The 13,113-nt window shown below is 36.9% G+C and overlaps 1 protein-coding gene and 1 long non-coding RNA gene across 4 annotated transcripts in view; both read left to right on the top strand.

The window, feature by feature from the left end:
* The window catches only part of SS3 (starch synthase 3), a 54,321-nt gene extending 44,419 nt beyond the window's left edge, over window positions 1-9,902 (top strand). For 2 of the 3 annotated variants that reach the window (XM_039114453.2, XM_039114457.2), the window contains exons 12-16: window positions 1,231-1,413; window positions 1,585-1,716; window positions 1,805-1,916; window positions 4,152-4,275; window positions 9,482-9,902. In XM_039114453.2, the coding sequence (XP_038970381.2) occupies window positions 1,231-1,413; window positions 1,585-1,716; window positions 1,805-1,916; window positions 4,152-4,275; window positions 9,482-9,611 (681 nt within the window). In that variant the 3' untranslated portion in view covers window positions 9,612-9,902. Of the gene's footprint in view, window positions 1-1,230; window positions 1,414-1,584; window positions 1,717-1,804; window positions 1,917-4,151; window positions 4,276-9,481 lie in introns of those variants that run through there. The other variant, XR_015974854.1, reaches the window with a different exon arrangement.
* Window positions 9,903-10,196: 294 nt separating this feature from the next.
* Window positions 10,197-10,714, top strand: LOC148714492 (uncharacterized). The gene is made up of 2 exons (XR_015974855.1): window positions 10,197-10,280; window positions 10,424-10,714. It is a non-coding gene; the product is annotated as an uncharacterized LOC148714492 (long non-coding RNA).
* The last annotated feature ends 2,399 nt before the right edge of the window (window positions 10,715-13,113 follow it).

Here is a 13,113-nt window from a genome sequence, read left to right as displayed (position 1 = left end):
TTCCTTCTCCTCTTCCTCCATCATGGCCCACCTGTTCCGCCTTTATGCCACCATGTGCTATCTTTACCCCCCACCCTACCTCTCTCCTTCACCTTCTTCACCCTCCTCAAGGCTTGCACCATCACCCATTCCCTCTCCATGGGTGCCCAAGTGCACATCTAGGCCCTCACCGCTGGCAGCTTTGATGCCAGCCTCCTCGTCCAGAACACCCTCATCTTCATTTGCGTTAAGTGCTCCGACCTAGAGTTTGCTCGCAAGATGTTCATCGGAATGTCTGTTAGAGACTCAGTATCTTGGACTTTGTTGATTTCACCCATACCAAGACCGGTAACATGAGCCTCGCCAAGGGGCTTTTCAAGAGGACCCTGCTGAAGGACATGGTGTTGTGGACCACCATGGTCGCGGGGTACGATCGCACCCCCTCTTCTCTCCATCTTTCTCATGTCGCCCCTCTTTTCCCCAAACCCTCCTATCACAAAAAACGAGCATTGTTGTAAATCAACTACTCCAATTTAAGTTGTAATGCGACTTGAGTTGCAATGCAACTTCAATTACGGGGCTCCAAATAGCTCCTATATAGAAAGCCAATTCACACTATAGTATTATTCCAATGTATAGTGAATTTAGAAAGATGGTATATAATTTAGATAATCTAAAGCAAGAAACTTAACCAAGAAAGCCTTATGTTTAGGCAATGAGTTGCATGAAATGTCTGATTTTGATTGACTCAAAATCTAGAAGAAGGTGCATTAAGACCTAGTAGAGATGTTTAAAAGTATTGTATTAGCAAATAAACATCCTGTAATTGACAGCTACATGCTGAAGCACTTGCAATGCTACGAGGATGGTAGTTGCAAGGCAGCCAGTTTTCACTGATTTATCCAGATTTTACATAAATTTAGCATGTAATGTTTATCTATGGGCTAGGTAGGTTGAGTTATTTAAAGTTGACCGTAACTCAAAGTTTCTATGATAAGCCTAAGCTTGACTGAAACCAGATTTATGTTATTTAGGCTACGGTTTGCTATGGATGTGGATTGGTTACAAGTCTATTGGCTTTTCCTTCAGGATAGTTCTGAAGATGACGACCTGTCCTTTAGCTTCACAATCCTGAAAGAAGTTATTTTGGCCTATTTAACTAAAAATGAACAAACCTGATTATCATATCTCCATTCGAACATTTTGGGTGAATCTTGACAAGTTGACATTGTTTGGTTCACGTTATTTCAGGTATCTTATACATCAGAGAATGTTGTTGAAGGTAAGAAGGCTGCTAAAGAAGCGTTGCAGCAAAGGTTTGGATTGAGGAAATCTGATCTCCCTTTAGTAGGGATAATTACCCGATTGACAGTTCAGAAGGGAATTCACCTCATTAAACATGCTATTGGGCGAACTCTTGATCGCAATGGGCAGGTTTCTTTTTTTCCTGCATACTGAAATAACTTTCTTTAATCCATGATTCCTTCCATCTCTGTAGCTGATGTTAATACATATATCAGGTCTTTTGATATCTATACATCATTTCTATATGTCATATCAATTTATCAATTTCACTCAAGAATAATTTTGATTTTTTGAGTGCAGGTTGTCTTGCTCGGTTCTGCTCCAGATCCTCGTATACAAAATGATTTTGTTAATTTAGCAAATCAAGTGCATTCTTCGCATGCTGACCGTGTACGCCTTTGTTTAACCTATGATGAGCCTCTTTCGCATTTGGTGAGATCTCAATAAATTTTTAGAGATGCTCATACCATGTTACTCTTAGCAATACAAAATCTTTTACATTCTCATTTCCCCCTGCTAGATATATGCTGGTGCGGACTTCATTCTTGTTCCATCACTTTTCGAACCATGTGGCCTAACCCAACTTATTGCTATGCGATATGGCTCTATCCCTGTTGTACGTAAAACTGGAGGTAAGTGCCTTAAAAGTCCTTTTTTTGGGGTTTCAGCTATGCAGCCTGTTCCAGTATGACTTTTAAGCAACCAAATGATTTATCAACATATTAATCATTAACCATAAATGCTTATGATCTATCATTACTTATTAAATTTAATTTAGTTTATAAACCCAATCTCATGTAATCTAGTATTGTTGGTCTACTGTCCGCATTAATTTCTTTCATGAATTTAGTTATTACTCTGATATGTAACCAATACCTGAAGTTCTGTGCTCGGGATGCATTCTTCCCTTAAGCATCTAGACAAATTTGAAGGGTTGGTTGTGTAATAAAATAATAGACTACAACACAATATCCAGCTAGTGATTCTTGTTAAAAAAAAAAGTCCTTGATTTATATTTAAACTCTAAGTTCTTGTATTGGCTTTTTTTCCTTTTTGAGAACATCATATTTCACAGTATCATATTAAAATTCTATTGAAAGCCCATGAAGCAGTGGTTGTGTCCAGATCTGAATTTTGAGGATGGCTTTTTGGATGGATCCACTGTTCCTATTGGTCTTACAAGATGTCTTAATAACCCTTTCTTTGTGTACTCTCCCTTTCTCTCCTAGTTTCTGTCTTAATGTAATAGTTTCTTACTATCATGCACACATAATTTTAATGCCTTATTTGCCCAAGTTGCTGGACCAATAAGTAATTAGCAACTCTTTGGATGTGGAGTGATCAACAATTCCACCATCCAGTTGACTTTGTGGTGTCAACCAAGGTTCTAAAAACTGATACCAAACCTCATACAGTTTTCCCACCAAAACAGTATGCAGGTTACAGGATGGCTATTGACAATACGTATGGAAACTAATCATATCAAAAAGAAATGAAAAATTGTCAATATGCACTGATAGGTCAGGTATGATATCACCAATAGACACCAATATGAACTCGAAGGGACCAATGCATACCTGTACGGATGGTTTCAGGATCTTGGCTCTTATACTAGTGTCAGTTTCACATCAGAATGGCATGGTACAGGTACTTTACTGTCCCATTCTGGTGGTTTTTGTATCTATTGTGTCAACTGTTGGATCACATAACTTTTTAAAACAACATTAAGTATTGAACTGTGGAGAAAAATCATGATTTTAACAAAGATAATTACAGATGGTCATGATTTAGTCGATTGTTTGTGTATTTTGTATTGGATTTGATGTAAATACGCCTTATTGCTTGCCTATTCTGACATGTGGTACAGCATCAGTGGCTAGTTATGAGATTATGGATATTTTGCTCATTTGCTCATTTGAAGATTCTAAGGTCCTTGCTACAATTAATAGTATTTAGTATACTGTTGGTTTAGTTTATTTTGGCTTCGATGTAAATTGGCCTTTGGAATCAAATTTTTGACCCAAATACTGGCATGTGACAAAGCATAAGTTGCTAATTGTTAGAATGTGGGTGTTGCTCTGATAAGTTATGATACCTCAATATTATAAAGAAAGCAAAAGGATGTTAGACCAGACTAAGCAGTTTGTGAACTTCCTTCATTTCCTCTTTTCTCTCTTTCCCTTCTTTGTCCTATTTTTATTGATAATTTATTCAGTATTTAATCATTGCTTCTTATATTTTCTCTCGTTTACTTACTGACTCCCTAAATGGAAAAGCCTCTCATCTGATTTTCTATAATTGATTGAAGCCTTTAAAAATGGTCTGGGTTAAATTTTATGCTACAATTCCCATGTGGTTCACAGTCTGACTGTGTATTGTGTCTGTGATTTTGAAATTATGTTGAGCATATGCTGCGGGGTTCCAGAATAAACATTCTAGTGAGTGGTGACATATCTGTAGAAAAATTATAAATGGTTTATTTTGGACTTTAGGCACTCCATAGTACTGATGTAGCTCTTGTAGGTTTTTGTATACTTCTGCATCAGTGACTACTATTATTTGCATAAACTGGTATCATATGAAAATTTTGGTCCCAAAAAATATGGGAAGGTTATGCAAATTTTTGAACTCCGGTGATAATGAGACTTTTTCTCTCTAGTTTATTTCTAGTTCGTGTATATATTTTCTTAATATACCTAAGAAATCACAGGAATTGGTTAATGAACGTGAGTCACTTTTTTCATGCTTCTCTTTGATCTCTAGATCATATGCAGATTAAAGTGTTTCATTTTATAATTCTTTACTTTTTCTCACAATATAGGCATATTAGATTTGAGGATAAGCAGGTCACCCTTTGCATCTTGCAGGACTCTGTGATACTGTTTTCGATGTAGACAATGATAAACAAAGAGCTCATGCACAAGGTCTTGAACCAAATGGGTTTAGTTTTGATGGAGCGGATCCTTCTGGTTTAGATTATGCTCTTAACAGGCACGTAAAATATCTTGGTCCATTATATTGTTGCATATTTAATGCTAAAATATGTCATTATAATTATGAATTTCAAAATGGATGACTAAGAAAGAAAGTTTCTTGTAGGTAATAATGCAGTTCACATCTGTTTGGTTTAGTGTTATGATAATTGCTTTATCATTTTAATTAAAGTATGGTAGATTAGCAAAATGTATTGGAAACTTTGTTTGACTATAGTCTATATATCCATTAAGAACAATTATTTATTATACATGACAAAGTATCTAATGCTACAGAAGTATTTTGTTTCCTAGATAAGTAATACTGGATAACACTTGGGAACCCTAATGTGGTCGTGTCTCTCAAATGTAATGAACCTGAGGTTTTTTGTGATGCAAACTATTATCTAATGCGATATGATTCCAAAAAAATATCATCTGAAAATTAGAATCTGGAACTACCATGGACAGTAAAAGAATTCTAACTAACTTACAAGGATAATGCATGGAAAGTATTCAATACATGCAAATTGCTGAAAGTTAATATTGATCTGATGTTTGTGTGCAAATTAAGCATGAGTTCAGAAAACAAATGCACTGAAAATTGTGAAGAGTGTTAAAGGACTCATGCTGATGGATTTTTATTAACTTGAAATGGAACACTTGCATCCCACTAAATGACAATGTTGCATCTGGGTCCTAGCTTTTGGATTGCAACAGTTGCTAATTAATTGGGCAAACACATCCTTTCATGAATGATAGAGGAGATGCACAGTCCAAGGTTCGCAAAAACATCAAGTTAGGGGTATGATGAATAGGAAACTTGAGGAATAATTTCAGATCTTCCAAAGCATGCAAAACCTTTTTTGCGGAACATAAGGTGTTTAAAAGCAAGGGTGGAGGTACTTTACTAGTATGGTATGGTACTTTATCACATGCAATATGCCTCTTGAAACCAGCATAACATAAAGGAGGTGTATACCGTGTGCCAATGCAGACTAGTACTGTGAGGTGTACGGGTACTTAAATCCTTGTTTAAAGAGTCTTCACAATGTATTAGTGGTTTGCTATGTGGCTAAAGGAGTGCTGGAATTTTAACAAAAGAAAGAATGTATTCTTAGAACTCCAAAATAAAGGGATTGAATTGTCCTTGGGCACAATAGAGCTGATTGGTCTAAGTGCTGCAACTTCTGCTGCAGTAAAATGGAAGTTAGAGGCTGCTAGACCTGTAGGATTGGATGTTTATGGTTGCGAGAATGAGGAGGAGGAAGGAAAAAGGGAAAATAACAATTGACACAACAAGAAGAAAAAGACATGTAGAACATATATAAGATCTTATGCTTGAAACCTGAAGACTCAATCCCTAGGGCCTCAGAAACATACCCGTGCCTATTTTCTTTATTCCATAAGGAGTTACATACATCCCCTAGAGGTGACTGTCGAAGACATATAAAGGTTTGGTCCTGTTGAGTCTAATATGTATTGTTGACCTTTTGCTATCAGCCTAAGCTTTTGGAGTCAACTGGTTAATTAATATTGTCAAAGCCTGGATCTATCGGCGATCACAAGTTTGAATCATCTCTATTCCACCAGTTTATTTAATTGGCCTAACTGTTGTCTTTCACCTAATCTAGCCTCCACATGCATGATCCAGGTTGAACGCATGGTGGTGGTAAGCCTAATATGCATTATTGACCATTTCCTCATTAGCTTGAGCTTTCAGAGTCGCTTAGTTAATGGTTCCCTCCCTAAAACCAATAATGTGCTTTTGCTTTTTATTTCAGCATAGGAGCAATTAAGTCATATAAAACCATGGCTTTACTTAATTAAGGGAAATTATAACATTAACAAAGTAAAACATTGAAGACTTCAAAGTAACTCCATCAGGACTCGAGTCATGGTCACATATTGTTCTTTAATGTTCCAACAGCTCCTAATCATGGTGTGAAATCGTCAATGTTGATCGACAAGCTTGGAGATCTCCTTGCTTGGTTGATATAGATCCAAAGAGCTCCCTAGATTGGTAAAGTTTGCCTCGGACAAATAGAAGTGGACATCACTAGATAGAGTGATAAGCATAATTTGAAATTGGAGTCAACTCCAATTAACCAAATTATTTCTAAAATCTGCTTGTGCTAATAGGAACTATCTTCTTGTAATTGATGTCTCAATCTTGTTGTCAACTTTCTTCTTCTGTCCAGTTAGATAGGATTAGAATCTAAAAGAAAGGGGGCTTGAGCTCTATGAAGATAACAAGTGCAGAAATCATGGTGGGGAAACAGAAAAGAGTAAAGGGCTCAATGGCTATCTTTGTATTGTCAAGTCCTTTACATTAAACATAGAGTTGATTCCTATGCAAGTTTTTAAATCCCATGGGGCAGGGCCATCTTGTTTTTCCATGGAATGGGACGCGCTGTCCTCCCCATCTTGACACTTGGGATGAAGGATGTCCTAGGATGCACTGATCGGGATGTTGGGATGATGGCGGGACAATCTCACCCGGCACTTGGGCACCGACACCTCGTGGAATGCCCCACTGGAACTTGAAACCATGTTCTTATGTCTTATGGAAGATCTAATTAATAAGTACCAATTCTCCTCAACACATGAGAGAGATTGACCTTGTAGAGTGCAGTTTCGTCAAGCCTCCTCATAGTTACCATTTTGAATGGACTTTCTAGGTCTCATTGCTTAAAGCTATTTCTTAGTAAAATTCAGTGGGCAATGCATGCCTAAGTCTCAGAGGTGAGTATTCCAACTTGCCAGGCCTAGATGCAATTGAGGTTTTGGTATTCTAGGCTCCTCATGGAGTTGCAAGATTATTTGGATACCATATGTCATCTTTCTTGACTGATTTTGGTATCCCTAAAATCTTTGATTTAGGACTCCTTGCACCTTCTTGACTGAACAAGTTTCTTCCATCCAATAATTACTCTGTTGGAAGTTATCCTTTAAGTCACTTGTTGGGAGCCTAAACAAGCCCACAGAATTTTTTATATTATAGGAGTAGCAATTTGTCAAAGGCAGTTGGTGAAATCCATATTGAAACTCAACTATTCAAATTTAGACTTGGGTTCAGAGTTTCTTATCTGATTGAATTTTGGTTTGTGTTTGAATTGAGTACTGAAAAGTTATATATATATATATATCACTCTATTGTTATTGATATTTTTCTCCAATGCCCTTTGTTTTATCATAAAGCCACCTTTTGTTCTTATCGATAGTTTCATCTGCTTTGGTGACTCTACAAACTCCTCTTAAATTTGATAGATTTAGTCTAGATACATTAGATACTTATACTTAATCTAAATATCGAGAATGAAATCGAGTGCATAAAATGACATATAATATGTATTTGAATAATTAAAATTTATGGGAACAAAAGTGTGGAAACTTGGTTTCAGTATCTGTTGGGTCTGTGAAGTTTTAGTTTCGAAAATTTCAGAGGGTTCAGAAGTTTTGCTCTAAGTTTTGGAGTTTTATAAAAAGATAAAGAGAAAATTCAAAAATAAAAATAGACAAGAAAAATAAGAAATCTAAAAAAGTTATTAGTCAGCATTTTGGATTTTTTTGTATTATATAGGATCTTCAATCGCATAGTTTCGACAATTCTAGACTTAAATTCGTATTGCATGTAAGTGAAGTTTACATGTATTTTTTTTTTACTATGGACAGATATATTGTTTGCTTCTTGAACTTTCTTCACTTGAAAATCCATTATATTGGACAATTTAAAGCTTTTTAGCAAGATATGCCATCCGTACTAGTAAGGTACCAATATAGTACCAATGTTCAATTGGTTTATGAGTTGAACCAAGCCATACTAGTCTGAATTGAGTGGAATTGTCTCGTACCACGTGGTTTTAGGTATATCATAGTTGGGAGTGAGAAAAAATGTTGAGAGCTTTCGTCATTACAAAGTGCATATCATATCATTCCGACTGTAGGCACTGTACCATACTGAACATGTAACATATTGGTACAATTTACGGTACCAATTTTGTGGACTTTGCTTTTTAGTGTAGACTGCATACAAAGTTTTTTTGATATTCTACTATAACTCACAAATATATTTAATTCTCATATTTTCGGGGTCAAGTGGCTGTTAATAAAATGCATGTAATTCTACGTGTTATATTCATTTTACATAATAAAAAAAGTGTTATTTCTTTGAAATATATTGTATTTATTTCTTTATATTAGTTCTTATGTGTTTTAATAAGGACCTTTCTGAAGGCCTTGATCAATCAATGGTTATGTACGTAATTTCAGTAGATATATCTCCTCTTTTAACTCAAGAAAAAAAAGAGAAAAACATTGGATTTATATTATATAGACTGTGTAATAAAATAAATAAAGAAATCATTCTATAATTGCAAGTACATAGTATTCAAAATAAGAATTTATAACTGGTTATGATCAGCCTAACTGAAACCACCAAAACCAGATTGAAACTACCTGAAGTCTCTAAAACTCGCCGAAACCCAAACACTGGAGGTTAGTTTTGATTTGGTTTCAGTCAAAACCGTTCAGTGAAAACGTATCACTTTCAGCTAAAAATGAAGACCTTGATGTGAACTAATAATGCTATGCCAGGTTATTTATTTTGATACTGTCAAAACTAAACATTGGCATAATGAGTTTATTTTCCGTAATTTTAGGATACAAACTTGATTGTTTGTTGTTTAGTCTATGAATGTTATTGTCCTCCATTGCCACCTGTACCCCTCATGCAATATCACAATATGATCCATATGGAATGCATGTAAATTCACAACTACATACAACCACTCTAGTTTGAGATTTGTAGTAGTCTAGTTTTATAAATTGACATTATTTCATCATACAAGATTAATCCTCCTTTTATAATTGAAAAAAGTCTTGCATCTAGAATTCAAATTGAAGAAGAAAATAAAGAAATTTTCCATATGGGTGGTTGGGCCGGGGCACATGGGAAGGAGATTAGAGGGTATTGTATTCCTTTTCTTCTTTGGATTGGAGGAGAGCGGGTTGGGAGGCGTGAAGCCAGCCATAAGCCTTTACCATTATAGTAGATTATCAAATGTTCTCTATGATAATATGTCCAGATGTAGTTATCATTCTTAAGAAGTTTTTTTTTTGTTGCTAATTATAAGATTATCTCTGTTTTTAGTGAAGGGTGAAAATGTCAAATAAGCTATTTCGCTTTTTCCATTTAATTAAGGCAATTATTGGGTGTATTTCAGAGCAATCTCTGCCTGGTTTGATGGTCGGGAGTGGTTTAACTCCTTGTGTAAGCGAGTTATGGAGCAGGACTGGTCTTGGAACCGTCCTGCTTTGGAGTACATGGAACTCTACCATATAGCACGGAAGTAAAGGCATGCAAGAAGAACGTATGGCAAGACTTAAGTAAGCTTATATAATTCTTGACAGTGTCTTTGTACAGTCTTTTGGTCTCTTGATTCTTTTTTTTTTTTCAGTTAGATAATTAGCAGCAGTAGATTCTCTATTTTCAGCATGTCACCCCACTCAATAATGTACCGAGCAATACTCGAGCTCGAATGTTTCAGGCATTTGATGCATTTTGGTTGCATTTTAAATTATAGCAATGTAATGCAGATTTGCTGCTTATTATCTAAAGAAAATTAGCCTGTCCATTTTCTACAACTTGGTTGAAATTTCCTTAATACATGGTGTCCAACATTAGATTGCAAAAAACACCCAAGGAGTTTGACAAACTTCTGTAAGGACGGTGTTATCATTGAGGGACTGCAAGGAGGGCTGCAAATTAAATTGTTATATCAATTCTATATCCTGGCGCCAATCGTGATGCATATTTAAAATCCATAAAGCCATCAGCTCTATTATGATATTATCACAAATTTGACAAGTATATGCTCCCTTGGGAAATGACTGGCTTTGCCTTTTCAGCTGCTGACTTGCTTTTGTTGCCTTCTATAGCTTATGCTCGCATGGCAGGCTTTGACGGGTTAGTCGGAGGCTTCATGATGAGCTCTCATTAGTCAATCTACCATGTTAGTTATGGTCAGTCTCGAGGCTTATCATAACTAGTATATATACAAATGCATGTTTAGAAAAGCAATAGAAGAACAATTAATTCGAAATATTTTGTTGTGCTCAAAATAAATATTTTTAACTTGGACTTAAAAATGATTTACAAGGTGCAGGAAAGAGGTGTGGATGGATTGTGCTATCTCAATTGACTTGGAAAACCATCAATACTATCTAGGAGAAGACTAGTTTGATTTAGACTTGGGAAGGTTGGTATCTAAACTTAATTTAAGGTTTATTAGAGGTTATGGATTTTTCAAACAATCATGAGTATTCGTATGAAATCTTAAAGTACTTTGGGAGGGATTCTTCATGCTTTTATGGTCCATTCGTGTATATGATCTGGATGGGTCCATTTCAGAGTGGATCTAATTCAATCAAATGATAAAACAATAATTACAGCAAAATTGGGAAAAAATATTGATTAGTCATGATATGGTACATGAACTCAGTTTAATTGTTATGGTCTTCTCATGAGGGATTGGGAGATACGGTGGGCATGAAGTGATTAAGATAAGGTTTAAATTTACCAGTCCACTGATCTAAGTTTAATTAGCATATAGTTGTACAATTGTCCAAGCTTGTTATAACTTGACCGGCTTTCAAGTTATAGGAAGACAGGAACTGAATCTATGTAAGATGAGGCATAGTCTAAAATTATCTAGCGCTCAGACGCTTGCAAGACAATTAAAATAACCTTGCTCAAATAGGTGCCTATTATTATTTTTAAATAATAGAAAAGTCCTCTGGCGAGCATTTTCCATCAACAAATTTTCTGTTCTAAAAATTAGAGCCAATCATGGGTCGGATTTGAGCACAACAAATATTAAATTTTGAATAAGCCTGACCTAAATCTGACAAAAATAAATATTAAAAATAAATTTATTTTTTTAATATAAAATTGTTAGAAGAACCTGCCATACTACCCTGGGTGATGTTTTAGTTCACATGAGTGGCAGTGCATGGTGTGATGCATGGTATTCCTCTCAATTTCTTACAATAAGATAATTAATTAAGATCAACGATAATAGTAACCATGGGTCCCCCTAAACATGTAGAGGTTTAAAAACAACAATTGGGGTGGTTCTATATACACCCCCCCCTATTGCTCAGGACACCCCCCAAAAATTAAAAAAAAATTAAATACTCTCTACACCCCCCCATTTGCTAAGGACACCCCTAAAAAATTAAAAATTCCTAAATTACCCCCCACCCTCCCCACCCCCTCACCTAAATTGCTCTCTACACCCCCCAAACCCCCCCCCCACCCCGCTCTTCCCCTCCAAAACACCTCGCCAACGCCCAAAACCCCCCCGTTCCCCCTTCTCCTTCTCGTCGCCGGCATTCTCCCGATCTCCGACCACCTCGCCGGCTTCTCCCGGAACCACCTCGCCGGCTTCTCCCGAAATTTTTTTTTTTCACGGTTCGTGCTCCGTTCGGCACTGGATCGCCGAACAAAAGGCTTCTGTTCGGCTGAACAGTGCCGGACAGAAGCCTTCTGTTCGGCACTGTGCAGCCGAACAGATCTGTTCGGTTGAGGGTTGCCGAACAGAAGGCTTCTGTTCGGCACTGTTCAGCCGAACAGAAGGCTTCTGTTCGGCACTGTTCAGCCGAACAGAAGCCTTTTGTTCGGCGATCCAGTGCCGAACGGAGCACGAACCGTGAAAAAAAAAAATTTCGAAACAAGGTGGAACACGTACCTTTGCGGCCGATTCTTCGTCCCAAATCACTAGTTGCTTGTCCATGCTTCGAATGGGGCTTAAATCTCCTTCAAAGATCGCCTAAACGATGTAAATGGATCGAGGGGTTTGAGGGGGGGTTTTTTTTTTCTTTTCAAAACGAAACGGAGGAGGAGGAAGGGGGGGTGTATGAGAAAATTTCAAGGGCAATATGGTAATTACACTAAAGGTTAGTTTGGGTATTTTTTTTTTGGTTTTTGGGGGGTGTCCTGAGCAATAGGGGGGGTGTATATAGAACTACCCCAACAATTGGTACTCATCCAACTCGCTAAAAGAAAATGACTTGGTGGATAAAAAACTGACTGTTACAGCGATGACTCCAAAAAAAAAAAAAAAAAAAAAAGTGTTGAGGGCGAGCTGCCTGGACTGGTGTGTGTTATACTTAGCGTGAGCTGCGAGCCAATGTTATCGTACTTGAGGGCGATTCAGCTATAGTTCTTGGTTGTATTCAGCAGGGAGTGGGAGGGGTGGACGAGTACCACCGGTGCTTAGGGATATCCGGGCTATGATCAGTGGTGGAATGGTTTTGCAGACAAAGCATGTATATTGAGAGGCCAACAGGGCAGCAGATTGGGTAGTCTCATATGTGGCTAACCATTCTGAGGAAACTCTTTGGCTAGAAGAGAGGGGATTACCCGGTGCGTTTTGGGACTTGTTATCGTTTGACTTTTTTTGGACGTATTCGTATCCGACTTGTATGGTACATCCGCTTCGGCAACCAAAAAAAAAAAAAAAAAGAAGAAAAAGAAGAAGAGACACTTACAAATATATCACATGTAGTTCAATTTTCTCTTGTAAGGGAGGGAACAGAAGTGAGCTTGAACTTGGCAAAACCAAGCCTGAAAATAGACAGTCACATAACTACATATATGTTTCTGATCGGAAGATTAGGCCTCTTTAATTCAACACTCTCTAAACTTGAGAATAGGTGAATAGATATATAGCTGATGTAACTGAGATGCTTGGTGGCATGAAAATAAAACCAGTCCTTACTTGTTGGTGCATAAGAATTAGGCTATGCTTCTTGGATATGATCACATATGAAAGGATGACAAGGCAATAAGAAA

Source organism: Phoenix dactylifera, chromosome 2 (genome assembly GCF_051530095.1).
Source record: "Phoenix dactylifera cultivar Ajwa chromosome 2, Ajwa_hap1_PhDact_Kaust_v1.1, whole genome shotgun sequence".
Classification (NCBI taxonomy): Eukaryota; Viridiplantae; Streptophyta; class Magnoliopsida; order Arecales; family Arecaceae; genus Phoenix; species Phoenix dactylifera.
Note: the sequence above shows the minus strand (reverse complement) of the source record. Positions and strands in the feature narration are given on the sequence as shown.